The 26960-nt window shown below is 42.2% G+C and overlaps 1 protein-coding gene across 12 annotated transcripts in view; it reads right to left on the bottom strand.

Annotated features, from left to right (window-relative positions):
• Positions 1-26960, bottom strand: part of slc8a3 (solute carrier family 8 member 3) — a 113507-nt gene that overhangs the window by 5622 nt on the left and 80925 nt on the right. For 2 of the 12 annotated variants that reach the window (XM_069661456.1, XM_069661458.1), the window contains exon 3: positions 144-268. In XM_069661456.1, coding sequence (XP_069517557.1) covers positions 144-268 — 125 coding nt within the window. Of the gene's footprint in view, positions 1-143; positions 269-3889; positions 3908-4576; positions 4593-10602; positions 10615-15874; positions 15909-19787; positions 19823-20044; positions 20062-24265; positions 24281-24582; positions 24610-25005; positions 25021-26960 lie in introns of all 12 variants that reach the window. The other 10 variants (XM_069661468.1, XM_069661457.1, XM_069661459.1 and 7 more) reach the window with 10 other exon arrangements.

Genomic DNA, 26960 nt, shown 5'->3' with positions numbered 1-26960 from the left:
CAGAAATGCATCCATGTGGGTTTGGATGCTAAAATTAGAAACGCGTAGCTGCTCTTCCAGGCGAAGTGAGATAGAGGCTGTTTGTTTGCATGGGAAACTGCTGTAATAATGCAGCTGCTCTCTTTGATGAGTAACCTGCTCACCTTAAACTCGTACGATTCCTCGATAATGACTTCCAGCTTGGAGTGTTCCCCGAGCACCGGCTTCCCCATCTCGGCGATGCGTCTGGCTTCCTCCTCGTCTGATGTCAGCTTCCTCTCTGGAACATCTGAGCGGCGAGGGCGAGAGGGAGCACAACACACAGACATCACAGTGATTAGCATGTTGTGTTGGACTTCACAGCACACAAACACGACATCAGAAGGGTTCCTCACTTCTTACAGCTGGGTTTTATTCAGCCTTTACAGTGTTGGGATGATTTTATATTCAGTCTATGAGGAACACCTGTCACGTTCATCCAGTGCAAAGAGAAAATGATGATGTACTGCAGCAACACTTTGATATGCAGCAATACGCTTTGGTTTTCGTATGCAGAGTTTAGACACACTCTCATGCTTCATCAATACTGCACAAAAACACAGGAAAAGGCAAACATTAAGTGCATATACTTATTTAATCATTTATTTCCCCTCTGTTTTTCTTCTTATATTTAAACATGTTGGAGCTTTTAAACTTTTATGGTCCTTAAAGTCACAAAGAGACCGTTTCAAGTTTGGAAAAATCCCACCAAACAGTTTGTTATTAAAGATTCAGTGAACACAAATCATTAAAATACTTGTTTCCTACATTTTTAGCCTTTGAAATTCTGACCTTTGTTCATTTTAACGCTTTCATAAGGAAGGGATTATTTTGTTTGCCTTGGTTTGACCCTGAGGTGTAATTTACAGCTCCGGAGAAAATGAAGACTCAAATGTTCCTTAAATCAGCGTCTCTCTCTGCATGTCATGGCCGGCCCAATCCAGATCTGAACCCCTTTGAAAACCTCCTGAAGGTGATCAAGAGGGAGACGGTCACAAGCCATCGAGCAAAGCCGAGCTGCTCCAGGAGCGGCCTAACGTCACCCAGCAGCTCTGTGACAGACTGGTGGCGAGCATGCAGAGATGCATGAAAGCTGTGATTAACACTAGAACCGGCAGGGGTCACAGCGTACCTAAAACCACCAACGGGTCAAATTTACCCGCTATTAGAACGTGTTGATTTTCAAGGTACGAGGTTCATTTAATCATCATTTTCCAACACAAAGCTGTGTAATGAAATGCTAGATGTGGTTTCTTTATGCAGCTTACATGACAATGAAATATATAGAACAATAAACTTGATTTGCAAAGCACTTTGTGAACAAGGTCACAAATCTCAAAATACATATTATCCCAATATATTCTTTAATTCTGAGAAATCTGCCTCTGAAAAGACGATTCTGTGTTTACACGCTGGTTTCTTTCGAGTCGGGAGTATTGTGTTTAGTTTGGACCAAACCGACCGGGGGAGCGTGACCGTACTGTGCTGCTGATTTTAAGCTGACACATGAGCTGCAGAACATTGTTTTCATTAAACCAATTCACGACGCAAACACAGGCCTTTTTAGGTTTGAAGTCACATTAATGTAATCTGACATATCACTGTCTTTCAGCTTCAGCTTCATCTTCCTGATTGAGTAGCAAAGATGATGATGGTAAAAAACCAGGGAGGACTTCAGACCATATTTGGAAGTGAAACACTGTTTGATAGCCTGGTAACAGCTTACTTTAGCATTTAACAACTTCCAAGCTAACGTATGATATTGTTACACAATAAAACAGGATAGAATTAAAATAGTTAGAACATTCTATCTCGAGTATCTGCAGTTAATTGTGGTTCTTATGTAGCTGTGATTCGGGTGAACTGATGTGAGGTTGCGACTGTCTGACAAAGCTGAAGCAACAATAAAAAATCTCTACTATCAAGGCCTTCAATTCAATGCCATCACCTCAAAGGCTTTATTTCTATTCTTTCCAATACAAGCTGATGTCTCCGGCTCGTCGGGGCCCTGATCACTCCTTCTACCCGTCCATCAGACTCGTCCTCGCGGCTCTGCTGCAGAGAGAAGCCCCGATGCTTCACAGATCTCCTGAGTGCACCGCTGCACACTACAAAGAGCGCCATAACATCAATTCTGTGCTGTCAAACTCGATCAAGAAGGAGCGATTCAGGCGTCCAAAGGCCTCTCATCCGGCTCTGAGTGCGACTCCCCCACTGAGCCACCTGGTGCAAAGACCTTGTCATCTTTTATACGAGTCCCAGCCTGCTGCTCTTTGCTGACAACACGCTTACCATTAAATATTAACGTAGCCATTAAAGATCACAGCCAAGTCCCCGTGATAGGAGGGTGTGTCGGCAAGCTCACACACACGCGCGCACGTAGAGAGGCATGCATAGTACACCAGCGCATGAGTGCCAGCACACACACTTTTAAGCTAAATCAATTACACACCCAAGAAAGTGTGTACCCTCAAGTCCTGACAGGATTTCTTTTGCTTGTGTTTAAAATTGGATTATCCAGCCGTTCCTCTGCGCTGAGCTGCGCCGCAACATGACACAAATTTCCTTGACAAGGATGAGGAAAATAATAATAACACAATCGCACAAAAGGTAATTAAATTCCAATTTGGGAACGGCAGGTTTTTATCTACCGACGGTTATCAAGTATCAGTACCTTGTTCTTGAGTGGAGAACATAATTTATGGATTTATGATTAATTAATCTGCTGATTAGCATCATCATTTGGTGAGAGAGAGAGAGAGAGAGAGGGAGAGAGAGGAGCTGGTGCTGTAAGAGCAGGAGGGGGTAACAGTGTTGGCGTCAAGCAGCAACCTTCATTGAGTAAACAATGAGGCAAACATGGAGGTGCAGTTCCTCAGCTGTCCACTTGAGGCTGTCTCCAGCAGTGAGTCAGTCCCCATAGAGCCCCATGTTAAAACTTTACAGCAGAAATAAACATGTTTACAGCCTGGTACAAAAACAGTTTGGGTCTCTGTAGCTCATTTCTCTCTTCATGACAACTGTACGGGGAGAATCTTTATGCTGTTGGAGCCTTTTGGGGATTTGTTCATGCAAATATCTGACAAATAATCTGTCTTGCTGTGCGCTTTATTGGGTTAACAGACCAGCAGTCACAAGTCGGTGTTCCTGGTGAGTAAAATTCTAGTATTTTTGTATTCTTATGTTAGCACTAATTAGCTGCTATCTGTGTCTGTGCTCATCACACCTGGCCTGTTAGCTTGTTCAGTGTTTCTCATACATTGATTTACTTTTGGCGGCTCGTTCATAACAGTTAGTATTGTTGTTGGCTTTTCCAGCGTAAAAAGACGGCGGATTGTAGAGATAAGATTGTTTTAATTTACTATTCGAAACATTTACTAGCGCTTAGCTCCTTCTGTGGAGAAGTTAGCTAACTAGCGGCTAGTCTGCTACATTCCACAAGCATTCTTACCTTTTTTTGTCTAATAAATAAACAACTCCAGGTACCACCACAAATAAAATCTCATTCTGCAGGAAAATATATCGCTAACTAAGTAATTTGTCATCTTGCACGAAGACTGTATAAAATGTTTGTTAACCCTAGCTCCTCTTCAGCTCCACCCTTTTTCGCAAATATGGTCACTTCCGTTTCCCCCTGAAAAACCAAGATGGCGACTGCCATTACTCCAAACTCAAGGCATGAAAACATTCCACAGTGCACAAACCACGATGGCTACAGCAACTTTTTCATATATAATCAATGATTGACAAGCAGTTAATTCATATCAAACATGTCAAAAAAGACTTTGGTTAGGGGCTGGTCTTCAAACAGCAAACACACACAGAGGGCTTATGTTAGCGGAGTTGCTTAGAGAAGGAGTGGACGACTTACCGTCAGCTAACAACAGAGCTGTGGAAGAGGAAGAGGAGGGAAATGAGAAAGGCATGGAGAAATCAGAAAAGGCAGATGGGCTTTGCAAATGGAAGAAACATGCATAAAGAAGGAAAGCAGGTTGATAAGGAAGGAGGAGAGTAATGTGATGTGCTCGGGGAATGGCTGGTATTGACCCTGAGGTGTGATATATGTGGCACTGATTATTCAATTTTGCTGAGGTAGTTGGAGGAATGTGGTACTTTGTCGTGTTTTTATGGGCATGAAGGCACGATGTCCGATAGAAATCAACAGAATGAGAGGATATTTTGCGCCATGATCTCCAGCTATGAGCATAACATTAACTCAAAACTTTATTGCTCCTAGGTGTTGTCAGATGACTGAGTATGGAGGTGATAATTACACATTAACTCTTACATAACAAGTTCAGTATGAAATAGTGTCGGATCAATCTATGCATTAGCCAGAAATTGGCCTGTTAGAGCGTCTGTGAGTGTCTTTTAATAACTCCCAAAGCAGATTAAAGGGAATTCTGGTGTTTTATAACCTCAACCCTGTTTTTTTTTCTATTTTGAGCTTTAAATGACTAACAGATTGTTACTCTAAGTGTCTGACAACATTACAGAAAAGATCCCTACTAAGATAGAGCTTTCCTTCAAGATAAGGTGCTTTTTTCCTACCAGAAACATCTGTTACATCGCTCCTTTCAAAACCACCAGACTCCATTGAGAAAAACAGTGATTTAACATTGCGCAATGCAGGAGTTTCTGCACTACCGCTGCCAACATTGGTTCGTTTTTGTGTGTTTAATACATATTTTGCTGCATCCCAGCTAACCATTTAGAACATCAAAGTCAGAGTAAATCATAAACAAACTAACTTATTTGTGCAGCTGCAGACCAGCAACTCCAGTGTTCTGCAAGTTAAAATAACCTTTTTGGTCAATGGAGTCTGGTGTCTTTGAAGAGAGCGGGGTTACAGCTGGGTTACAGGGATCCTTTCTGTAATGTTGTCAGACACTTTGAATATTAATCTGAGCCTGTCAGTGGAAAAAACATTTAGTGGATGTATTTTGATCAGGCACATTTGCCCACAAGGATTACCCTGCAGCCATTACAGCCTGTTTTGCTGCTGGAGAAATTCCAAACTTTTTGTACGTATCAGTCATTTAGAAATTAAGAAAGTTAAATAGGGTTAAGGTTTAAAAATACTGCAATGACCGTTTAATTGTAAGTGTTGTGTGAATCAAATGTTACGTTTTGTCTTTGCAGAAACTCATATTTGTGGAGGACATGTTCAAACCTTGAAATATCACAGTCTGTGGGGTCTTTGTTATATAAGAGGAAGTGCTGTCCCTGTCAATATGTCAGAGGTGAGGATGACAGGATGTTATTTGACAGCCTCCCTCTGGGTCGGGGGCAGCGTATTACCAACGAGTACACCTGCTTCAAGCTAACAAGAATAGCTGCTAGCCAGCGTTAAAAACAGTTTGTGACTCATGGAGACCTAGAAAGCCCCGTCAGAGGCTTTTTTATTTGTTACACACAAAACTCAAGTCAACACTGACTTTTTGCTTTTTATTCACTTAACTTTATTCTCCTGGGTGACTGTCCTGGGTCTGTTTGAACCCTCGGTTACCCCGAACCACAGACAGACATTATCCCTCCAATGCTACGTCACCTGCTTCTGCCTTTTCTCTGCTCATAATCTTTATGGCCACAAGAGGTGGCACAGATGACACGCTGCAGCCTTCAAAGGAGGCGGTCCACGGAGGATGCTCCATTCAGAGCCTGCGTAGACCGCTAAAGCCGAACTGAAATGAGACGGTCTGGTCTACCCTTGCATTGCCAAACACCCTCCTGTCGCCTAGCAACAGGTAGCTAGCGGGCTAACTAGCTAGCATAAGTAACGTCGAGTAAGTTGACCTATTATTTTACAGATAATTTGTTTCAAGGGCCCTTTTGTTTTCTGAAACATGTGTAACGCTAGCTATATGACTGAGTTGAACCCAAAAACGTTTCGTTGGAAGTAGCGCGCAAAGGATGCACCCGATGGATCCTTCACGGCCCGGGAAATGGAGGACACATTTGTCCGCTGCCTTCAGTGCAGCGCTGTGACACAATACAGGCTTTGAAGGCTGCAGCCCCTGGATTGGGACACAGCTATTGATCTGAGGACACTGGGTCATATGACATGGAAGCTATTGAAAAAAAAAACATGAATTCAATTTTTATCTACAAATATTAATCCCAGAGCAGGCCTAGACCCAAGCACTTGGCAACACCTGCTAGGACATACTTCCTCTTTACAGGCAGAAACCTCGAGCAGAACCAGACTCATTGATGGACAGCCGTCTGTCATATACTGTTTGTTTTTTCTTTCATTCAGTCATGTGTCTTTCTGATAGTGGCCTTACATGAAAAGAAATGTAGCAGCGTAGCTCAAAAGTTAGAGAAGAGATTCAAGAAGAAAGATCAATTAACAACCAATAGTTTCAATTCTAAAGAAAAGAGACAGACAATCTCAAACAAACGGACACAAACTCACAAAAATAACCTCTTCAGACTGACACTCAAAACAACACTAAATATGCTAATTAAAGAACAACGCCCACACGCACACATGCGCACGCACACACAGACACACACAGACGCGCACACACACACACAGACGCACACAGACGCACACAAACACAAAGTGTTTCAAAAGCAGACTCATCGTAAGCTCACAATCCAGAAGGTTGTCATTCTGCCAGCAGAACAACTGCGATAAGGAAGATTAAGCAAAGGGATGTAATTGGAGGGGTGGAGGAGTGTGTGTGTGTGCGTGTGTGTTTGTGTGTGTGTGTGTGTGTGTGTGTTAAGGGTTATGATGGGGGTGTCTGTGTTTAACCGTTGTCAACATCAGCGTTGTATTCTCCTGTGCGCTCAGCTGAATCAGATCTGTCTCGTTACAAGAGAGTGAGTCCTTCTGTGGCGTCAATATGCTGCTAATGTACAACGTCTCTCTCCACAGCTCATTACAGCAAAATCATCATCCGACTTATCAGGACCACTCCGGCTCGGAGAGAGAATCTGGTGCATGCACGGAGGAAGGGAACCTGGAGATGGATGGATTAATGGAGCGACAGAGGAATTGACACAAGGGCTGATGGAGGGACTGGTGAGGGAAGGAGAGGAGGAAAGAAGGAGGGTAAAAATTATGGCTGCCCCCAATAGTCGTCCAAACCTAACAGATGAAAAAGTGTCATCGTTTGCAATGACTCGCCTCCACTGTTTACTTGATAATTAGTAAAAGAAACCAGCCTAAAGAAACCAGCAGCCCCAAAACGACTTTGGCTAATTGGCAGCAATGTGCCAAGCTACACAAAACTGCCGAAAGAAACCCACTGTCTAAGACTAGCTAGTTAGCTAGTGAGCAGCTATAAACAAGGCAAAAGCTAACTGAATCAGCCGGAAAAAAACAGTGCTTTTAAACCTGCCAGAAAAAAACCCAATGCTCTCATAACTTCCATAGCTAGTTAGCAGCTACAAGCAAGGCTAAAGCTAACAGAATTAACCTAAGGAAACCAGAGGTCCTCCAACTATGTTAGCTAGTTAACAGCTACAAGCCAGGCTAAAGCTAACTGATTTAGCCTCAAGAAACCAGTGGTCTCAAAACCACATTAGCTAGTATGCAGCCACGATCCAGGCTAAAGCTAAGCAATTCTGGCTCAAGAAACCAGTGTAACTATGTTAGCTAGTTAGCAGCTACAAACCAGGCTAAAGTTAACTGAATCTGCTTAAAGAAACCAGCTGTCCAACAACTGGTTAGCTATTTAGAAGCTACAAGCTAGGCTGAAGCTAACTGACTCAGCCTTAACCAGCAGCCTTCCAACTAAGGTAGAAATATGGGCGAGGTATAAGAGGCTTGGATCTGGAGGTGGGTGGATGGACACAAATGAAGGACGGAGATGCAGTGATTGATGAATGGATGGAGAGACGAGTTTAGGAGGTGGAGAAGAACAGAGAATCAGGAGAATGCAGGAAGGATGAAAGGAGAAATTGGCAATGGATTTAGGAAGGGATGGAGGGATGGACTGATGGAGGGAGTGGCTCAAACAGGAGGGAAAGAAGAATTTATGGAGCCAGAGGGAAAGGGCTTGTATATAGGAGGAATATTGAAAAGAAGAATGGGATGTAAAGGGGAGGAGAGTGGAGTGATGGTATATAGATTTATGAAGCTATAGCAGAATAGCAACATGGATGAATGGATGGGTGATTGAGGGTTGGGAAGATGCAGGGATTGGTGGATGAATAATGTGTTAGGAAAAGGAAGGAGTTTGAGTTATGGAGGAACAACACAAACACACTCACACGTCTATCTGGACATGTTTTAACTTGCTTGTTTTCACTCAGGATTTCATCATCATCTTTTTTAGTTGCAATCAATGTGGAAGCAGTGAAAATATCACAATGGTCATATAAAAGGATGGATGCTCGGAGAGACGACTGATGTTTCTGTTTTCTGCAACTGCCGAATTATGCAGCTTCATTACAAAGACATAATCGACTGTACCGAGGATGAGTCATCACGCCTCACAAGACACACGCTAAAGCATACATGAGGATATTTATACCCCTACTGTACATCCACCTACAGACATATTGGCACAGATTGTGAGTGGAAACACGCTGCTCGGGGATCTCAGCAGACAGTCGGAGTGTTTCCTGCAGCTCAGAGTGATGTGTTAAATAATAACGGCGCTGTATTGCAGCTGAGCGGCCTCGTCGTCGGTCTGCACTGCTGCTCAGCTCGCACCAAACACACAAGGAGAGAGACGAGATGACAAAGACGGATGCTTCTGCTGCCTTTATTATCTTTCAATATTCAGGCGGTGTAACGCGTCCATCATCTTGTTCTGCTGTATCCATGTTTCTGATGGCGGGGAATCGGAAGGAGTCAAAACGCTGAGTACACACCATACTTCATCCTCTGAGGCAGCGCTGAATGAATGAACTGATTATTTAACTGAATGCTGGATGATTTCACTCCAGCATCCTGACGAACGTCTTTCACGTCTGAAAAGTCAGGTTTTTGATCACGCTGAGCTAATTAAAGACGCTACGTGCAACATTTTGACAGCAATAAATCTTTAACACATTCATATTAGGGTAATAACTGTAAACAAATACAGTCATTGCCAGGAAAATTGGCAGCTTCTACCAGTCACAACACTTTTTATTTATAACGTGTCAACAAGTGTCACCTTAGCTTCAAACCAGGTTGTTTACCTTGATGCTAAAAGCAGCAAAAGGGAATTAGAGTAAAGGACACATTAAGTTTCATAACATCCCAGACAAAGTTGTTCATTAGATTTTTTTCTTCTAACACCACCACATGTTGCATCTCTTTTCCTTTGGGACATTTCTTTAGCTTTCTCTCTTTGGTTTCCTCTGAAAGACTTTGTTATTTTCAGAAATACACTCACTGTCATACTGAAAGGTTGCTGAAATTATTTCTCTATATGCTCTATAAATAAACTTGTCTTGCCTAATCTCTATAAAGAGACATCTGCATGTAAGTCACGCTAACAAACAAGCTAACAACAAATTTCAACTTGACACAAATTCCCTTAACGCTGTGACACGAAAGCTGTTCAACGTTTAGATTTCCCGACTTCCTTGAAGCATCAGAAACGATGGCTCGCCCTCCGTTCAACAAACAGACCCGACAAAGCTTCATGTTGTTCCTAATCTGCATCATGATGTTGTTCTTTCAGCAAACTGAAGAGCCGTTAATTAAAGTCGATCACAAGAAAATCTGTTTCTGTTTGGGCTTCATCCCGCTGCAGTAAGCCAGAGTGCAGCCTCTGTGTAACTTACTGTTTACAGTGAGACTGAGACTCAGCACAGACAGATGAACGGGCGCTCCTCCGGGGGATGGGACGAACCGAGAGATGACAGCGTTTATTTCACAGACATATTCACTTCACTTTGATTCATGGTCGCTTCTCAAGCTGCTGGCTGGACTGTAAACAATGCAGCACACGGAGGAGGAAGTCTTGGCTGGAAGTCCTTGTCGCTAAACGCTGGCTACACTGGAATGCCTGCAAAGGTCCCCGTCACTCCCAGAGGATATATCCTCACCAGATGATAGCCAATGGGTTTTTCATCTGACTCTCAGCAAGAAAACGTCAAAAAAAAACAAAACGTTTATGCGGTAATGACTTAAAGCATATTTCCCAAAATAAACTGAAAATAAATTGCGCTAATAGATGCTACTTTCCTCTTAATTTCAAAGTTTGGTTCTAATCTGTATCCTCGATGACGGATGGTTGAGAAGCCCACAAACCCCAGACAGCCGGCCTCTGTCTGGATGCAGTAGAGCTGCTCCTAATCGGCCCATATGCTGCATCTCAGTTACGAGACTTCCTCGAATTAACAAGAGCCTCCTTCCTCTTGCTCTTCCTCCATGATTCTCTGCTGGTCCCTTCATGCCCTTTTGTTTCTCTCTGAATCTCTCCATTTATCCTTTCCCAGCCCCTGTCCCATTTCTTTGTCTCCAGTTCCCTCTTCCTCATCGCCGCGAAGTTTGTATCCTAATATTTTACACATCTCATCTCTTGTCATCCCTTTATTTCCCTGTCCTCCTTTGCTCCTTCTCTTTGCTTCTGCTTCCTAGTATTCTTCATAATCATGGCTGAAATACACTTATATATTATATATATATACTGTTTGTTTCCCCTAATAGCAGACGTATGACATGCAATGCTCTAACTTAATAAAAACATTGCTTTTATTATCTTAATCATGATGAACAGAACTAATTCTGGAACTTATCGGCCAAATTGTAAGTTTTCTGTTTGGAAGTGAGTAAGTTTGACCTCTCTGTGCCCCCGTACTGCAGGCTGACAACTTAATTGAGTTAGAACAGTATATTGTGTGAATAAAATCTAAATACATTTCAGCAAATAACAAGAGCAGGGCTTTGAAATGCTCCTGCTCTATCCAGTTCTGTCTTAAAGTATGACAACAATATTGTTTCCAAGATCTTTAGAAGAAGTTTTAGTTCAGGTCCATCAGAGCAAGTGATTTATGAGTTATACTGGGGCTACATTTTACAATTCTATATTTTTACTTGGTTTAAAAACAACAACCTTGTCTTATTTCAAAAGATTTTTTTTACAGCAATAAACAGAAAATCTTCACATTAAAGGGGCTGGACAAAGATCGACTTTTGGTATTTTCTCTTGAAAGTTACTCAAATCATTAACTGACCATAAAAGAGTTGATTAACTCTTAACTTATATGTCTATTAGCTTTGAAATTGTTAAGATATAATAGAAAATGTGTAAAGACCATGTAAAAACAATGTATTTGATGACCCTTTTGCTACAACCTGACAACAGATAATGTTAGCATTCAACCACAAGCCATCATAAGCCGCTTTCCCACTGGTCAGAAAACCAGCTAACACTCGTTAACACTCGCTAACACTCAGCTTTATTGCTTAATGGGAAAGGCTACAATTGGCATTCAGATCCGGGTCAGATGACTCTGCAGTAGACCCGGGTAATTATCGCCTCTGATCCAATTGGCATTGATGGGAACACAAAACCCAGGTCAACACGCTAATCTCTGCCCCCTTTCCAGCACGATGCTATGCTCCTGTCTGTGACTTCTGCGAATCCTTGTCATCTCAGCTACAAATTCTGCCCAACTCCGTCCAAGCAGTGCTCGTTCAAAGTTTGTCGCTGCTGACTTTGATAAACAGACTGAATGAGTAATAGATACAATGAAGAACTAACCGCCGTAACATCTTCACTGTTTACTAAGCCTGTTTCAGGCGCGTTTGTGACGTCAGATGGTGACGCAGCAGAAAAGCAGCTGACAGGAGTATACTTCACTGGCAATGGGAACAGAGGCAATCGGCATCTATAAATGGGTCTTCCCGGGTCTAAAAAACCTGCGTCAACGCGCTAATTTCGATGGGAAAGGGGTAATATTGTACGTCACAATCAAAAGGTAACGTTAGCATTCAGCCACTTATGGCTAATGGCCGTATTAGCTAGGAAGTGGTTGAGCACTAACATTAGCTGTTATTGGACTGTACATAATCAAGTAGCGGCTTTAACCTGAAATATGGCCTGATGTTGGTCTGGATGTTCAGTGTTTATTGTCTTTTAAGCTCCTGATCAAATGTTAGCATTACAATTGTATGCTCTGACCCTGAGTGCGATATCAGAGGAAAATTGCGGCCGTTTGTGGTCAATAGCAAAGAGTTATAAGACCTCAACTCCACCTCTTCTCTCTTTCTCTACGTCTTTTTCTGTCTTTCTCATGCTTTGTCAGCCTCCATATTTTTCTGCTGTTTTTAAATGAATCTTTCCTTCCCCTCTTTCCCCGTCTGTCTCCCCGCCTTGTATTGGTCCGGTCCAGATGTCACGCTGTGCTGCGCGGATCAACTGCAGACGAGCTCCCTCTACTTGTTCACAGTGAGTTTATTCTGCAGACGTATCAGCCTCTCTGCCGTGTCAGCAGCAGGCAATTACAGAGCAGATTACGGAGCCTGATAATGTCATCAGACCGGGCCATACACACACACACACACACACACACACAGTGAACCAATAAAGACACGGATATTTACACAGTTCACAAGTTCACTGCTTACTCACCAACATGTACAGTAGAACCACACACTTCCCTCGACACTGAGAGCACTCACAGAAACATGACACAGGGCAGGATGGATCCGTGCTTTAATGTTCCGTAAATTCTAACCCTTTGATCTGTTGCTGCGGAAATCCAAACAAAGATGGTTTTTACTCCCTAAAAACACGCCGTTTTATCCGCAGATGATGCCTTACATCCTGCAACTGATGCGACTGATGCACACTGTCTGCATTTGGTCGTCTCATCACTCCATGGATAAACAAGGAGATAAAAAGCTGTTAATTTACCTGATCTTTACCTTAACCAACAGGAGACCTCACGCTAACAGACAAGATTTTTTTATTTGCTTGTGATCACTGATTTACAAAGACACATTTGGGTTTTTGCTTCATGTAACGTTACTGCTACATACCTACAGCTGTGACTAGACTTCCTGTAGAGTTTGACTGGATTTTTACCATCATCTATTAGTTTATCTGATAGGGACAGAACTCGTGTAAGTTAATGAGAATCACTATAAAAACAGAGGATGCAAACTTGCCGGGGTTAGCAAGAATGCTAATCGTGTTGATGATTTAGCAATCCTTCTTATACTGGGAAAAAATTTACAACTAAATAAAGCTAAAATATATTAACATTTTGATGAACTATATTTTATTTTTTTGCCTAAACCAGGACCCCGCCCACCCTGGATCCTGCCTGTTCTCCCCTCTTCTTCGCCTCTGGAAGGAGATACCGGACGATTAAAACAAACACTAACTGACTAAGAAATAATGTCTTTCCAACGTCTTTCCACATGTGGTAAAATGTCCCACCACCAAAGGAAGACTGAGGACACTAGCTGCTGAGTACAGCAACCCTCCTCCAACCAGCCGCAATCATAGCACCAGCACTTTATTTAGTTATTGTTATATAAAACTCTTCTTTTATTATTACCGTGCCATTTTTTTTTGTACTTGTTCTCGTGTTTTGTCTTTGCTGCTACCTCCGAAGAGCTGCTAACTAATCTGTCTTTTCCTAAACCAAACCAAAGTTGTTTTGCTGCATCTAGGTAACCAAACAGTTTCATTTTGGGAAACAGTCACAAAAGAAATATGACTCAAATAAGATTATTTAATAGTTTGGAAATACATCCAAATATATGCAACAACTGTGCTTGCAGATTAGTAAAAGGCTACATTACTGGCCTGGTGAGAGGTCTGCACTCTCAAGGTTTACTTCTAGTTTTGTGATATTATAGAATAAAGATTTAGAGATTTAGGAAAATGTAAAGATTTAATTTTTCAGCGTTTTATGCCCTTATTGAAGGAGAGAGGACAGTGGATAGTGTCAGAAACAGGAGAAGAGAAAGTGGGGAGGACATGCGGCAAAGGGCCGAGGGTGGGAGTCGAACCCGGGGCTGCCGCATTGAGGACTGCAGCCTCTGTACACGGGATGCGCGATTCAACCGCTGAGCTAAACCGGCGCCTGTAAGTAATATACTTCTAATATTTGGTAACAGTTCAGAGAAATGATCAGAAAAATGTACTTAAACCCATTTTTAGATGTATTTGTTTCTCTGTTAAAGCAAAACAAGTCCACTGCCTTTAAGTGAGACTATTCCTCTGAGGACTTCCACCAACTGTCGTCCAACTCTAAGTCTTAAATAAATAAACCTAATATGAATCTTCACCCCAAAGTTCAATTTTAGATGTAGCCCCTTGCTAACTAGTAACAGAGTCCTTATAGCTTCTTAGATTTGTTTTGAATGTCTGTGTATTGGCTTCCTCGTACATCTTGTTTTGTAGATACAGACACGCAGGTAAACTCTCCAGCAGGAGGATCTCTCTCTGGTGATGCTGTGCTGACTTCACCAGTGAGGGACGTGTCTGTGATGGATTACACTCACTGTGCCGACATCATTGATGTAACCCTGAGCACTGATTAACAGCCCGGCTCTGCCCGAGGACCACAGACGGAGCCACGGCCGCCTCCGAGTCGTCATCGACTTTGCACAGAGGCGAGGCCCCAAGGATCCTCCTCGGTATCCACTTATCATCTCTACATTAATAACTTCAACATTATTATCCTTTCCCCCCAGAGGACTGCAGTGGAAGTAACTTTTTTTGGTAATACTTTCATGTCTCGCCGCCTCTGGGTAAGAGACAGCCCGAGTATGAATATTTTATCAAGTGTATTTAAGGAATTTGGTTCCTAAATGGGACATCCTGCAGAAAGGCTGCTACCACGAATTCAAACGAGTGATTAAGCGGTGTAAGTCTTTTGTTGACACAATGATACACGTCTTATGTTTATTCTAGAAGTATTAAACGATGACCTTCATGTGACTCTTAAATTAGGAATATGAGACAAAAGGCTCCTGGGCACAGACATGTAGATGCAGCCCAAACCCTCCTACACACAGAGGAGCAAGATACCCTGAGTTAAAGTGATGCAAAACGTCTCATTTATTTTCTCAAAGCAGAGCCACTGCACTTGTCTCACTTAGAATTAACACACAAATGTTAGTGTGTTTTAATGACATGTTTCAGTAGCTTCAGTAGTATGAAGGAAACAGAACAGGAATCTGCAGACATGCTAACAGTTTTTTAGGGTTGTACTGAGGCATAGCAGTGCTTTGAGCTAAATGCTAACCTTAGCTTCCAAACTTATTCACAATGACAATGTTAGCAGGCTAATGTTTAGCAGGTATATTTACCATTTTCACTACAAGTAGCAAGGACCAGGCCTGAAAAACAAAGCCAGCCCCAAAAAACTGCAGTTCCTCGAGTGTCCACTGGAGGCTGGCTCCAAAAGTGAGTCAAACCCCATAAGACCCCATGTTAAAATAAGCTTTCAACTAAATCATCAACCCTTATTTGACAATTGTCTGCACTTTTAAATCAACACGAGACTTTACAACTAGAAATGTTTGTAGTCGCTTCATGCTGAAGCTCTGGCCTATGCCTGGTCGACCCATTTGATCATCTATCCTTGGGTGTTCACAATATAACAACAGAGAGATGCTCCCATTCACGCCTCTGATACGACTGCTCGCTCCCCAGCAACAAACTATGTAGAGCAAATAAATCAAGTCATCACAGAATAAAGAGACGGACTGTAAGAAAGATTTAAAGCAGCTGACTGGCCCCAGTGTGTCGTTGTGGAGTGAAGTTGTTTTAGTGAGGTTGGTTTGAGAAGGTCATCACTGACATGGACATTAATGAGAGCCCACATAGAAGGTGAGTGTCCCTGCTGGCCCTCACCTGTGCATCAGACAGGCCTGACACTGTGCTGTGTGTACCTCCGAGCTGAGAACAGCCCCCACACTCCTCTCAGGAACAATTACTGCTCCTCCAGCTCCTCATCACAGATGGTGAGGGCTTTCAGAGCGACCCCTCCCTCTCCTCTCCTCTCTCTGAGGCTCATTGTGTCTTTGGTTGACTGTGTCTGTCTCTCCACCTCTCTCTTCTTCGTCTTTTTTTGTGCCCAGACTATTTCTGTCTCTCCCTCCTCCCTCTCTCTCTCTCCGCAGCCTCCTTTCCCCACTTTGCCTCTCAGAGCTCCGAATCAACAGTTCAATTTAAATCCATTACACATAAGCCCCTGACAGAGTGCGGCATCAATGGCAACGGCTACTAGACAACAATCTTGTTGTGACTCTGCTTCCACCGGCGGCGGGGAGATGCACAGAAGGCGCGCGGGGCATTTTGACGTAAACGTTCGTGTCGTTCGCTAAGTGACGGGTCCCGTCCTTCAACCGCGACCTCGATCTGCAGGGGAAGAGATTGCAACATAAATCACATTTGGCTGACAGAATGAAACTTATTTGTTTAAAAGCAGCATCATGGCAATCTGGAGCAGAGGGATGAATCTAATTTGATAACAATACGCCGGCCTTCTATTGCCATTCCCTGTGCACACCGGCCCCTGTAACCCTCCTATCTGCTGGGACACAGGCGCGATGCTGAGGAAATGTGGATGAGGATTCAGCAGCAGCAAGATGGCCGAAGCAGCCCTTCTTTCTTTACACACTTAGTACTTCGAAACAAGCTTAGTCAATACTAGAATTTGAGGTGGTAGTAAATTTCTAAAAAGGAGTTAAAATCATATCCTCCAAATTTAGCCTTTAGCTAGCCAAATCTTTCCTGATACCGACTTTTTTTGGCCTCCGCTGGGGTCAGCCCTACACATGGGTCTGTACTTTTAGAGCCATGTAGAGAGAGAGAGTTGCGACATCACAATGGCGGATCATGGAGCATATTGGACCTCCACTGACGCAACTCTCTGTCTATACGGCTCTGGATACTTTGTTCAGGGAGTAGGCGGGGCTGCTCCTCCGCTGCTCATCTGCCGTCCTCACCTACAATACGTCTGCAGTGTGCATGTCCAGGGCTAGTTTCCGGTGTTGGTTTTAAAGGTTTAAAAGTAACCTCTGTAACATGATGTTATTTATTAATTTTTAATAACATATACACTTATGGCTGGCGGGAGACTTCTGACTACGTTTTTATTTTAAAGAAAATTAAGCAGGAACCACAATAAGGAGCCTGTGAGTGACTTTATTGATCAAATAACTTCCTGGAAAAGTTACAAATAAGTAAAAAGAACCACAATAACAACGGCCCGGGAAACACTTCAAAATAAAAGCATTGTGTACAAACGAGGGGAGTCAGAATTCCAGATCGGGCTTTTACTTTGAAAAAGCATACCGGAAGTGTTGACCTACTTTACTCTCCATGCCTGTGACTTTTACTACAGGGAGAGACGTTAATCTTGCTGTCAGAGATCATTAGGACTCATCACAATTCATTTTCACCGTGCATTTTGGCCGAGAACCATGCATAGCTCGCGGTAAAAATAGGCGAGCCTCCTATTCCTACATCCGACATTTTCAGCGTGTCACGCCAGCAGTGTCAAGACTCTCATCTGTTTTCATGCATTTAAAATGAAATAGAACACGCCCCGCAGCCGTTACGCACACACCACGTTTCCAGTGTTGCCCACAAAAGCGCACATTGACCTGATGCGGTCAGCCACATACTCGGTTTAGACCTAGTCTTGTTTAAACTTCGCTTTACACGGCTGTACTTCTACTTATAAAGATTGTATTTTACTTAATTGTTATGCATTCTATGCACTCCTATATTTCATTGTTTTATCATTAAGTTGGTTATATTTACCTTGTTAAGTTTGAATAAGGGAATTAGGCTCTGAAAGGCCTGCTAGCTCATAATGCTAAACAGCTAACGTAACAGCTTCAATCACACAGATTACCAAAGTAAAGCTTCTGTTTCTGCACTCATTTATTTTTTCTTCATGTTCATTTACACCAGGAGCATGGTGGGAAATAACTCGAGACCATAAGTTCTTTACACGCGAGAGAGGGTGTCAGACTTTTTAGTGTTTGGTTAGCAGTAGCTGCTGCAACACGTTAAGCTAATTAATTCTATGAGCTGTGTCGCAGACTGTTATGTTCTTTCTTTTTATTGGTGGATTTTACTTTCCATCTTATTTTAAAGGCACTCTGTCCTTGTATTAATGTTCCTTCTGTATGTTTTCATATGCATTTTGTTTTTCTTACTGTAAAGCATTTTATGTATAAAAGGTGCAGTTAATATTACTTTATAGATACATCTGTCCTTGAAGAAAGTAAACACTTGGTCTCACATCCTTCACTAACTTCGGAACAAACTGCAGTAATCACAGCAGAGACAGTCAGCGCTGACCTCCACACTTTGAGGCAGAGCTGTGAGTAAACACTGCAGCTCCACTGCTGTTTTAATTCATGGAAAGTTGGGCAAACAGTGTTCATAAAGATAAAGACGCAGAACGACAATATGCAAGGTTATAATCACAATCAGAGATAATTAAAGGGGCCGCTCATGCAGTGCTTCCCATAATAACACTGCATCACTGAATTAGCATTTAATTGCATGTTGATACAATCAATGCTGCTTCGACGGTTAGCTCGGCGCTATCAAAGAGGGAAAAGCATGCTGTATTTTCTTCTCTGAATGGAATTACACGACAGAACAAGACATCTGGATATTAAAACAACTTTTTTTGCAAAGTTTTGGGGCCATTAAAGAAACACACACACAGTGAAATATTCTAGAGCTTTTATATTATCTGTGAGTTAGAAGATTTCATATATGTAGAGTTCTGCAAAAGCCATTTGATGAATATACAACCTGATATTACACAGCTATACTTGTTAGTGGTGGAGTCAGGCACTGTGCTTCCTGTAGTTAAATAAAAAAGCTTTTGTATTCAAAAGAGGCATGCATATAATCCACAGTCATATTATCTCATCTGATATCAGCCTGACCTGTTTACCATTAACAATCTTTCCATTGTATCAGAGCTGCATGGAGTTATGGCTGATGCTAATAACAGAACATCCTCCTGCAGAAGCTTGGCATTACTGGGGACTTTTATTGTGAAAAGGCCACAAAATAGAGTCATTTAGTTACGGCAGCTCCTCTACGAAAGAAAATAAGGCAATAGTTAGCAACAGTTAGCTTGGGAGAACTAGTGAAAGGATATGCCTCGCTAACGTCCTACAAGCTCACGAAGCTAACCCAGCTAACGCACTGGTTTTAATCACTGTAGGTTACACAAACCACGCAGCTGTAGCTAAAAGCTGCTCGTGATTCTGCTCCATTGTTTATTTTCCCTCTTGTAGATTTCCACCAGGAGCATGATGGGAAATAATCAACGGGAATCTAGTTTGTAATCTTGTAAAAAGTGACCTTGCAAGATATTCAGTCTTTCTAAAATCTTATAGTTCGAGACTTAAATGTGTTTTAAGTTGAGAGTGTCAGACTTTAGTCTTTTAATCGCCCTTTTACATCTTCATTAAGTATATAAAGAGATACACTTGATGTAGCTAGTTGTAACCATGGGTGTTGCCAAATCAACCAAGGGTTACGGCTTTAATAACTCAAGTTCCCGACTTTTAAATGACCATTTTCCAATCATAGGAGGTCCAGTAATAATGTAGAAAGTGCATTAACTCTTCATAACCTTCATTATCATGTCACAGCCTGCTTCTGACATTCCTCCTCGTGACCCCAGAAAGAAGTGGGGCTTTAATGAAGTCAGGGGTCCGTGAATGCATGAATAGCGCTGGGCTCCCATTTGAATTAAATCTATTCATCCGTGCCGGTGTGATTTCTCTGTGGTACTCAGGCAACCGAGGGCCCTCTGAGTCGTGACATTTGTGCCATGGCTGGTGGAGCAGGCGGGGAGGTGAACACCCGTCTGCCTGTGTATCCCTGACCACCAATTCTGACTCCAGCTCAATACGCAGGTTTTGGCTGGACTGAGAAAGATAAGAGGTGAGAGAAAAGCATGCAGTGAAAGTCAGATGTGTTTGTGGCAAGGTCTGTCTGCAGATATTTACCCTTGTTTTCTATTAGGACGGCTAAAAAGAGGAACACACACCTCTTATTTTTGTAATTAAACCCATGAGCAAACACAAACAAACCTGCTTCCATATCTCAGACTCACTGACTGAATCCTGCAGGTCACCTGTGACGCTCAGTCCTTTGGGTGTATTTTACAATTACATAATAATCTTTATTTAAATCCTTTTCCTGCACGGGGAATCGTATCAGTGTCACGCCGTGCTAATTTTGGAAGTCTCTTGACATATTAAGGTAATCCCTCTCAGATTTCAGTATTAATTGTGTCATCTGTATTCAAAGAGGGCCTCGTGCACTTTCAAAAAATAAGCCGAGAATGAACACAGAGACTTAGCTGACAACAGAGAAGGGATTTGACAGATTTAAGACTGCCGGCACGCTGCTAACCACCCACCAAGACTGACGCAAGAGCACGAGGCAGGTGTGCAACACGCAACACAGATACACGGCAATTAAAGTCCACAAGAAACGCCATATGGGCAGATTCTTAACTTTTTTTCAAAGCTTGGAGGAATTGTAACTAACAAACGAACAAAAGGGAGAGTGGCAGGAAAATCAAAAGTGTTAGCAAGCATGAGATGCTAACCTGCTAGCTAGTTTTTAGGTCCTGCAATCCGGGAAGCAACTGGCAGGGTTTATAGTCATATTCACAAAGTGGCCATTTTCCTCTGACATCAAGTTAAAAGGCTGTAATAATGTTGTTATGCAGTGTTTCAGGTTGTGTAAGCTGTGTCCCAATTCAGGGGCTGCATTCGTCAAAGGACACATTTGAAGGCCGTATTGTGTAACAGCGGCGCGTCGAAGGCTGTCCCATTTCCAAGGCTCCTTCAGATGCAGCCAACAAAGGATCCATCGGGTGCATCCTTCGCAGCCCGACGAGAGTCATTGCACGCCAATGGTTTGGCTTCAACTCGATCGAATAGCTAGAGATACAAATGTTAAAAATAACGAAAGCGGCCTTGAAACTTCAATTAATCTATAAAATAATAGGTTACTTTATGTGACGTTAGCTATGATAGCTAATTAACTTGCAAACTACATGTTGCTAGGCGACAGGAGCCATGTTCTTGAAGCCCGGTTAAGGGCGGGAAAAGCTGGTGACACAAACAGGAAATCCTCTGTAAACCAGACCGTCTCATTTCAGTTCAGCCTTAGTGATCTACACAGGCTACGAATGACTCATCCTCTATAGGCTGAGGCCTTCGAAGGATGCAGCCCCCAAATTGAGAATTGAAATTGAAAGACAGTCACAAAAGCGTTAACATAACCAATGCTTAGCTTACATTGCCTCCAGCTAGCTAACATCAGGAATTAACACCTTTCCTATCCAATCCTGTAACACTATCTACCCGTGATGTTAGCATGAAACGATAGCTAATGGGTAAATGTGGTCAGATCTCCCTCCAAATTTTCAGCATCCATTGTCTTTTCAGTTGTTAATCGCGAAGAGGTGAAATGATATCAGATAACCTTTATGACATAAACCTGGAAATTACAAACTCTAAATTATTGTAACGCTGGGTATAAGTTCCTGTTTATGTTTGCTGTTGGCTTGCAGGTGTTTATTGAGAGAGGTGTCCACTGTAGTGGGTAACTGGCTGAGAAGTAGTTCCAGGGGAGGGAAGAGGGAGTTTTTTTTATATAGCGACTTTTAAGAGATCGGCGTGGTGGGGAAGAGAAGACACATATTTTCCTTAAAAAAAAGAAACTCAAAAAGCTAATAAAAGCTTAATTTACAACACAGACAAATATATTTCCAAATTGGGGCTCATAATCATTTAATTGAAGCTGATGCTAATTCATATCTGAAGTCAAACTTGACACTAATTTTAACCAAGATAATGATCAGGAGACAAGAGATATTCATTTTCTTCCTGCAGCCACATCTAATTTGTTTCAAACGTAATTTTATGGTTTGTGCTTCTGTTTTGACTGAATTGAGAAGTCTGCCCAAAATACTCATGCAGTGTGTTATCTCGCTTTTGTTTTGGTGCGTTGTTTTTATCTCTTGTTCTCCCTGCTAATGCTAGCTCAACCCAGCTATTGATGTTGAGAATATCATGGCTTAAAGCAGAAGTTTGACCTTTTTGGAAAACATTCTTCATTGTTATATAAGACACTCTGAATGCTAAGAAATATATGATTTCCTCCAGAAGCCACTTAGCTTAGCTTAGCTTAGCACAAAGACGGGGGACGACCAGCTTAGACTCAAGGAAGTAACTGCTCCTGAAATTAGTCGCACACATAACCAATTGTAAAACCATAACTTGTAGTTTTTATAATTCACTTTCTGTCCGGATTAAACAAATGAGACATTGAGAAACTTCTTAAAGACATATTTTTAAGCTAGCTGTTTCTCCCTTGTGTCCTTACTCCCAACTCGTCAAACACAGCAGCTCTGTCAGTGGCAGAAAGCTTCAAAATACAACATTGAGGTACCCCTGGAGCGTTTCAATCGTTTCAATGCGCCGTTTAAGTCTCCACACAGGGCGCGTTTTCCTTTATCTGAACTGTTATAACGACTTGATACGTCTTCCCAGAGCCGATACTAACAGGTAGCGCATAGACGTAGAGCTATGTGTCTCGTTTTTGTTGCATTATAAGTGTTTCTAGGGAGCTGTCTTGTATCTTGAGGAGCCGTCTGTTTGCAAAAGAATCACTTAGTATAATTAAACTCAAATAGACAAACTTCTCTCTTTTATTAGATTTTTTAGATTTCCAGCACAACGTTTATTTCTTTTTTAAAAAAGGTAACGGACGTTTGTGACATAACGCAAGATCGTCATTCGTGCTACGCGTCTATACGAATGTTATTTAACTGAAAGCATGAAACCCAGCAGAAGAATTGGTGCCATGTGAGGAAAAAAGGAATGTGGACGCTTCCATTTGCGGTATAAATATTCTTTAACCTCCCCGGGATCTTCTGAAACTTCAATGTCACCACCGAGTTTTATCCTCCTCTTCCTAATCTGAGCTGGTCTGAGGTCTTGAGGTCACCTCCCTGAATCGTCTGCCAACAGGTGGAGAGGTTACTCCTCCTGTGGAGAGCGGCAGCTGTTCCCCATCGCTCACTCGCCAGGTTTCACTTCTTCTGCCGTCAGTTAGAACGAGGGCTGAGCCGGGCGAGCCTCTGAAACCTGATGGTGAGAGCACCAGAGACAGCTACAACAGCAGGTATTAGCAGATTAGAGGCTCCAGTGTGTCGTTAGCTGAGGTAATAATGGATTGCTTTGTGGGAGGTTCTATTGTGTAATGATGCATTCAATTGCATAAGCCCTCGTTAGAAGACGTATTAGGCCTGTGCTGAATACAATTTAATTGAGACGCGTGTAAAATGTGTCATTCAATCAGCAAATCACATTTAATCCACAGATCTTTAGATTCTCACTTCCTGTCTGTTTTTGTGAGGGCTGCAGCCGCTCCTTCTCTGAATGTCTGTTCAGATGGTAAAAGCATCAATCTGCACAGTTTTCCCAGAGGACACAGGGTAACAGATGTGTCCTTACATGCTGTATTGTTATGGGAGGTTCCTCTGTGCATTCATGTAAACTGTAGTGTTATCGGCCCAACACACACAGAGCAGAACAAACGATGGTACAGTAGAGCTCTCCTTTTCAAGTCAGAATGAGCTGAATATAAACACACAAAGGAGGGAGTGTAGAGGTGATCTACAGCCGACATCGCCCTCCAGACAGACGGACGGAGGACAAAATGATGCTGAACAAACGTGTCTGCTCTGCTGCTCAACATCTCCACTCTGTGACATGCTTTAAACCGATTCAACCTATAAAATAAGTTTTCCTGCTGCTTTAAAGGGCCAGCTCGCCGCTTTTCAACCTCAGTCCTATCGTGCTATTATGGGGAGCTAACGCCATGATGGGAGAAAACATTTTTGGCTCTGTGCCTTTGGAGGCAATATCCGCTTCTCCAACGGGTCCTGGAAAACCTACGCCAGACTACGTATAACAGGTCCGAAATGTAGACTGCAGACCTGAAGATTTTTTAGACGATCAACCGCTATATTTTCATCGTATTTTGGATTCTGTACCGCTCTGAGCCGTTGCCTGCAGCGATCAATGTCCTTGACTGGAAAACGATAGTATTTCACTCCAGCATCTCTCGCTGGGCCGTTCCTTTCAGAGGGTGGGGCGCAATGCATACTGGGTGTTGTAGGAATGTAGAATGGGCGAAACCACGAGCTGTTTGTACAACTTTCTCCACAGCTATGGCGCCAATTTCAAATATTATCGCTTCTATCGGTTACAGAGGACACCAGCTTTGACTGACAGAGGCTTTTTCCAGGGGCGGACTGCTCCTTTAAAAAGCTCATAGCTGTCTGGTGTTGGAGAATATAAAAGTAGCTAAATGCTCACCATCGTGGGTGAAAAAGTTTTCATTACTATAAGAAGAAACATGTTTTAAAGCAGAACTAAGCCACTTTGGAGTACATTTCGTTGCAAGCTCTGACGGTATCAAAACACCCTTCTCTGCTGTTCTTGTGCAGCTAGCTCATTAGCTTTAGCTTGTGGAAGACTGCCATGTGTGCATGGGCAGAATGCATTCAGGTAGGCAGGTAGGTAAGCCATTCAATCATTCCATTGTCAAATTGATAGGACAGGCTTATTACAGGCCTACGACAGCTATAGACATCAGACTCAGATGACTTTGGTTTGATTGATTGATTGAACTCTCTGCAGAACATTCATTTAGAGCAACTTATGTCTACACTCCTTCTTGCTTTACCGTGAGATTTCCAGAACTCTCCGCAGCTTCCCTGTGACCTCCTGGCACATCCACTGGGAGAGCCCCGGTGCCATCTGTAACTGCTGGTGGGGCTGGCGATAAGGAAGCAGAGTCTTTATCTCAGCCCAATTAGGCAGCTAATTGATTCAATAGCATCATTTAGAGTTCCTCCAGGCCCGGGATTGAGCACCTCGGCCCTTTGAACAGACGTGAGATCCCCGAGGACAGAACCAGGAGGGAGGATGTGCGAGCACAGCGAGCCTGCAGATTATAATCTGAAGAATCTTAATGAGGTGATTAATCTCACCAGGGATTAATCTGACTAGATGTTTAAAATCACTGATAAATCATGAGTTTTATTAGCTCATCGTTTAGTTAATTTAATGAACCTACTGATGGTCATATGATGATGCAGTTTTCCATGAGGTAGCAATGGAACTAATAATATATATATTCCTAAATCAAGTGAGTTTTTTGGCCTATAAAATATCTAAAAATAGTGAAAAATATCAGAAATGCTAATTAAGTCCATTTACTTTAAGTACCGAACACACAGTATGTAATAAATCATGTGAACCGTAGTTCATTGATTAAATAGGTTACTTCAAGTACAGGAAAATATTCAAACATTAGTTTTTGGCTTTGCTTAGAGGCCCTTTAAATGTCTCATTTGCTAGCTTAGCTTTAATAGATATGAGATGTACAGCAAAAACAGTGACATGCTAACATTCTAATGACTGTAACTAAACTATTGTAAGTGAACCTAAAACTGAAATTCAGCGAATTGATTGTCTAAAATATGTTTAAATGAATGAATGTAGAGGCTGACCTTTTCACTGTCACAAAAAAAAAAGTTTTTTTCTTGTGAAGAAACATAAGAAAGTTAGGAAAAAACCATCAGAACTGTATTCAGGAATATCAATTTTTCTTAACTTTTTTCTTAATGCTAAAGTTAGGAAGAAATTTGCACTTAAGAAGATTTTTTTCTCACAACACCGCTCCTCAAAGTTGCCATCAACAGTCTCTGATGTCCTGTGTTGAACATGCTTTCACTGGCTGGAAATGGGACCAACTGCTAACGTTAGCTGCACAGAATCCCAGTTCAAAATGTTGGCTAACCTGTCGTCTTCTTCTACTCCTGATCATTTTGTGACTCTGGTGAAGCTGCGGCCGGGATGGTGCAGGTAAACACACAAGCTCCACATTGGAAGAAGTTTATGGCAGTTTACTTGAAGTAGTGTGAACAGCAGACTTAAAGTACGTTTAAATGTGCATAATTACCGCTATCAATTTAAACTTTCACACATTACAAAAGTATTGAAATGTCTTTTCTCTTGTCTTTATTTGCAGATAAAGTGTTGAAGTCATCCAAAAGTAACTGAAAGTAATCAGTTACTTTAAAATTGTGATACTTTGATTAGGTTACTGATTATATTTTTTAACAGGTAATTAGTGACTGTATCAGAATACAGTTTTAAAGTAACCCTCCCAACCCTGGGTGCAAGTGGTAAAACATGTGCATGTGTGTATTTAAGTTGTTTTTGGGTCAATGATTTTGTATAATTTATATTTTGTTATAAAAAAAGCCAACATTTATAATATATTAATAAAAAACGCAAATACGTGACCGACTTCTGTCCGCACTTTGACATGTTATTGGACTGCACTGTTTGCTTGAACCAGGATCGGATTAAAAACTCTCATCCCAGAACTCCTGCAACACTCTCATTATTTTATTCTGACATTTGAAAAAAGAAGAAGTCATTTGGTGTGAGGCCAGCGTGAGTTATTTTGCTCTATACTTACTTACAAAGCCCCGAACCTCATCAAATATCTGTTTCTACTCACAGGAGGAGGACGCTCGGCTGTGTCACGAAGGCATCTTTGAAATAATCACACTTTCTTAGAGGGCGTTTTCAGTCGCGTCTGTCCTGGAGTTCAGAGTTGTTTCGGCTCAGACTCCCTCTGAAGATGACTCACAGCTCATTTGGTGGTAATGAGAGTGTGTGTGTGTGTGTGTGTGTGTGTGGACAGGAAGAAGGACCCAGCAGACCTTATACAACACAAGTGAAGTGCCCTTACATGCCACGAGAGCTCTGTGAGCGAGCAGGCAGACGGGCAGCACATTTCAGAACGCTGCCGGATTTGAATGGAAAGAGTCAGAGGGGGGGAGATGGATAACTGCGGGGGGTGAGAGGGGCATTAATCCAACAGCCACACACATGCACGTATGCACAAACACACAGACACATGATAATATAA

Source organism: Semicossyphus pulcher, unplaced genomic scaffold (assembly GCF_022749685.1).
Source record: "Semicossyphus pulcher isolate SPU_LCO1_2020_fin unplaced genomic scaffold, fSemPul1.0.p SCAF_14, whole genome shotgun sequence".
Lineage (NCBI taxonomy): Eukaryota > Metazoa > Chordata > Actinopteri > Labriformes > Labridae > Semicossyphus > Semicossyphus pulcher.
Note: the sequence above shows the minus strand (reverse complement) of the source record. Positions and strands in the feature narration are given on the sequence as shown.